Below are 4,459 nucleotides of genomic sequence, written 5' to 3' on the forward strand. Positions count from 1 at the left end.
GCACTCCAGCCCGGGTGACAGAGTGAGACTCCGTCTCAAAAAAAAAACAAAAACTAGCCAGGCGAGGTGGCGGGCGCCTGTAGTCCCAGCTACTGGGGAGGCTGAGGCAGGAGAATGGCGTAAACGCGGGAGACGGAGCTTGCAGTGAGCTGAGATCCGGCCACTGCACTCCAGCCCAGGCCACAGAGTGAGACTCCGTCTCAAAAATAAATAAATAAATAAATTTTTTGTGGAGATGGGGTCTCACTATGTTGCCCAGGCTGGTCTCCAACTCCTGGCCTCAAGGGATCCTCTCACCTTGGCCTCCCCAGTAGCTGGGACTCTAGGCACATGTCTCCACACCTGACTAATTTTTTTTTACTTTTTGTAGAGACATGGGCTCACTATTTTGCCCAGGCTGACTTTGAACTCCTGGTCTCAAGTGATCCTCCCACCTTGGCCTCCCAAAGTGCTGGGATTACAGGCATGAGCCACTGCCTCCAGCCACCTTGCACATTTTTAAGATGACATGTAGTATTTTTCATCATTAATTTAAAACATTATAGTTACTGGCCAGGTGCGGTGGCTCACGCCTGTAATCCCAACACTTTGGAGGCCAAGGTGGGTGGATCACTTGAGCCCAGGAGTTCAAGATTAGCCTGGGCAACATGGTGAAACCTTGTCTCTACAAAAATACAAAAATTCACCAGTCTCATAACCCAGTCTCAAAATAAATAAATAGATTAAAATTTTAAATAAATTAAATTAAAAAATTTTTAAAAAAACAAAAAAGCAATAGTTACAGAGGATGGATACAATTTCTGTCTTTTTTTGAGACAGAGTCTCACTCTATCACCCAGTCTGGAGTGCAGTGGCATGATCACAGCTCATTGCAGCCTCAACCTCCTGGGCTCAGGAGGTTGTACTTTTTGTAGAGATGGGTTTTTTCGATGTTGTCCAGGCTGGTCCCGAACTCCTGAGCTCAAACAATCCAACCACCTTGGCCTCCCAAAGTGCTGGGATTACAGGTGTGAGCCACCACACCTGGCTGCCTTTAATCTCAAATCCCAGCTTCTACCTAAAACTTCCCTTTTCTCTGAATTCCTACAGCACTTAAGAGTTTGAGCTTCACGGCTCATCCTTGAAATCTGCATCGTTATATTAGCAGCTTTGTTTCACGATACCTTAAATAGACTGTAATGAAGTTCCTTGCAATCAGGTTTAGTGTACTTGCAGTCAGGCGCAGTGGCTCACACCTGTAATCCCAGCACTTTGGGAGGCTGAGGCAGATAGATCACTTGAGGTCAGGATTTCGAGACTAGCCTGGCCAATGTCGTAAAACCCCGTCTCTACTAAAAGTACAAAACAACAACAAAAAAATGCCAGATGTGGTGGCACATGCTTGTAATCCCAGCTACTCCAGAGGTTGAGACAGGAGAATCGTCTGAACCTGAAAGGTGGAGGTTGCAGTGAACCAAGATCAGGCACTGCACTCCAGCCTAGGTGACAGAGTGAGACTTGGTTTCAAAAAATCAGATACCACATAAACTCCAGGAAGGCAGAGACTCTGTTTTTGTTCTGTACAATATAGCCAGAAGCTGGCATATAATAAGAGCTTAATAAACATTTGTTGATTGAGGGCAGAGTGCATTGGCTCCTGCCTGTAATCCCAGCACTTTGAGAAGCTGAGGCGAGAAAACTGCTTGAGCCCAGGAATTGGAGACCAGCCAAGTTTTGTAGAGACCCTGTCTCTTGTAGAGACCTGGAAAATGAATGAACTTGAATTTGAATTTCAGCTACTCCATAAATTTTTGGCTTTGTGACACCTGAATTATTCGCTTCAGAATTTATTCATTCATATATGTATTTGACAAATATTTGTTGCATGCCTCCTAAGAGCCAATCACCATGGCTCTTAGTTCAAGAAGATATGTCCCTGCCCTTGAGGAGCTCAAGCATTTAGTTATGAAGGCTGTTACAAGGATGGGGGAAAGGAAGTCGGTGTGAGGCCTAGAGGGAGCTGCAAATAGCTCCATAAGGCAGAGGCATAGGAGGCCCTCCTGGGACAGATCGCCATGGGCCTCATCTGCCACATATGGTAATGTGAATTTAAATATCAAAACTCTAGGATACCACCAAGGGACTGGAAACTGGGAAGAGTGAAGGACAAATCTGCATTTTAGAAATCCTATCCAGGTGGCAATGGGGAGAGGGGTTGACAAGGAGACCTGGTTACTGCTCTTGTCTAGTTGGGAAGTGACAAGAGCCAGAATAAGGCAGTAGCCATGACAGACGTGGCCTCAAAAGTGTGGATCTGAGAGTAATCAAGGAAATACAATCAGCTGGACTTGGTGAGACAGGCAAGACGGAGGAGGAGTTAAAGGTTAACAACCAGGTAGAAAACACAAAGGCCTCAGCCACGGCAGTAGCCATGGGGATGGAAAAGGAGGGACAGATATGAGAGTAGGAAGGAGAGAGAATCTATTGGATTTGATGATGGGGTTTGGATGAGGGGCTGAGAGAGAGGACGTGAATCTCCTAAACACCCAGATCTCTGTCTTGGGTAACAAGGTCAGCGAGTCAGAGATTACAGGAAGAAAAGCAAGTCTGAAAGCCTTTGGGAAAGTTACCAAATCTCCCTGAACCTCAGTTCATCCATTTGTAAAATGCCAATGATGATTTCCAGCTCTGAGAGTTGTCATGAAAATTAAATCACCTGGAAAACTGTAGCAGACACCCAATAAACACTTTTGGCTGATACTAATAATGGTGCTCGCTCATGTGCCAAACAGTTAATCCTCGTATAACCCTATATGGTAAGTATAATCATTATCTGTAGTTTACCAACATGGGAACTGAAACACAGAGATATAAAGAAAATTGACCAAAGTCAATCAGTTAGTAAGTAGCAAAGCCAGCTTCAGAACCCAGGCAGTCTAGCTGCAGGGTCTTTCCTAACCACTTTATTATACTTTTACTGCCCTTTGGAACCTATAACTGGGCTTGAGGGAGGAAAGGAGGAAGTGGCAGGAGAGATGGACAGACCTGAGCCAATAGTTCATTCTAAGAGCAGTTTTTATTTAGAAATGTGCTTCCACACCTTGGTGGCCACCTGGGGGCAGGTGGCCCCAGCTTGCTTGTTCACTCTTTCCCAGCCCAGGGATCGGGTCCTTGGGTCTAAAGCACAGGGCAAGTTCTCAAGGATCAACACCCCAGACAGTCCCCATGGTCTGGGGCTTGGAGCTGGTATGAAGGGTGAACCAGGTTCCATTCTGGACTGTTTACGGTTGGAGGGCTGGGCCCCTGGCACCAGGACCTCAGCTCCCTCTCCTAGTAAGAGCTGGGATCACCCACAGGCCAGCTGTGGCCAGGTCCTGGTGGATATGACATTGGGAAGAACAAGGGGCTAGGAGAGGCTAATTTTCTGGTGCTGGATCCAGTTTATCTTCCTGAGGGGTGGAAGCCGGGACAGAAGCCTCATCCCCACCGTTGAGGGACTTCTGCTCATTGCTGTTGGGCGAAGGGGTCCTGTTGCCCTGGGATCCCCAGCGGGTCAGGCGCTTTAGGGAAGAGTCACGGCGGGCAAGCAGAGGGGGCTGGAAGCCTGTGAAGGAGCTGCTGGTGACCGGACGCTTATCTGGCAGAGAGAAGGCAGGCAAGTAAGGAGAAAGGCATGCAAAGGTGAGAGGCGAGGGGCTTTGCCTCAGCCCTCAGAGGAGAGGGGAGCCTCCTGACTGCCAGTCCTACCTTTGCTGGCCCTGGGAGATCTGGAGGTATCCCTTTCTCCCTCCTTTCTCCCGCCCAGCTCCAGGGAAAGCTCCAGAGTCTATCCCTTCTCACCTCCAGGCTCAATTGGATGCATGAGCCGGTTCATCTGGACATTCCAGTGTTTCACATTGGTGCTGGCCTGGCGCAGTTTTCTCTGGGCAGCCTGTGGGGGCAGGGCCAGTGCGGAGTGATCAGAACCATCATCCATGGCATGGAGTCTTGATCTTTTCAGGTTCACAGGCTGCTTAAAATCTGACCAAGACTACTGATCATCTCCCCAGAGAAGAACCATGTATGCTCATGAAGAGTTATTAATATATACATGAATAGACTTTGCCTCCAATTTCATGGGACTCATGGACCTCCAAAAGGTAAAATGTAACCATAATAATAGTTTCCAACCAATATCCCTGATGAACATCGATGCAAAAATCCTCAATAAAATACTGGCAAACCGAATCCAGCAGCACATCAAAAAGCTTATCCACCATGATCAAGTGGGCTTCATCCCTGGGACACAAGGCTGGTTCAACATATGCAAATCAATAAATGTAATCCAGCATATAAACAGAACCAAAGACAAAAACCACATGATTAGCTCAATAGATACAGAAAAGGTCTTTGACAAAATTCAACAGCCCTTCATGCTAAAAACTCTCAATAAATTCGGTATTGATGGAACGTATCTCAAAATAATAAGAGCTATTTATGA

At 46.9% G+C, this 4,459-nt stretch overlaps 1 protein-coding gene across 1 annotated transcript in view; it reads right to left on the reverse strand.

The window, feature by feature from the left end:
- Nucleotides 1-3,036: 3,036 nt before the first annotated feature.
- Nucleotides 3,037-4,459, reverse strand: part of DEF6 (differentially expressed in FDCP 6 homolog (mouse)) — a 28,552-nt gene continuing 27,129 nt past the window's right edge. The window contains exons 11-12 of the mRNA XM_011945525.1: nucleotides 3,820-3,910; nucleotides 3,037-3,616 (exon numbers count right to left, since the gene is read on the reverse strand). Of these exons, the coding sequence (XP_011800915.1) occupies nucleotides 3,396-3,616; nucleotides 3,820-3,910 (312 nt within the window). The 3' untranslated portion in view covers nucleotides 3,037-3,395. The remainder of the gene's footprint in view (nucleotides 3,617-3,819; nucleotides 3,911-4,459) is intronic.

This window comes from Colobus angolensis, unplaced genomic scaffold (genome assembly GCF_000951035.1).
Source record: "Colobus angolensis palliatus isolate OR3802 unplaced genomic scaffold, Cang.pa_1.0 Scaffold24, whole genome shotgun sequence".
In the NCBI taxonomy this organism is placed as follows: domain Eukaryota; kingdom Metazoa; phylum Chordata; class Mammalia; order Primates; family Cercopithecidae; genus Colobus; species Colobus angolensis.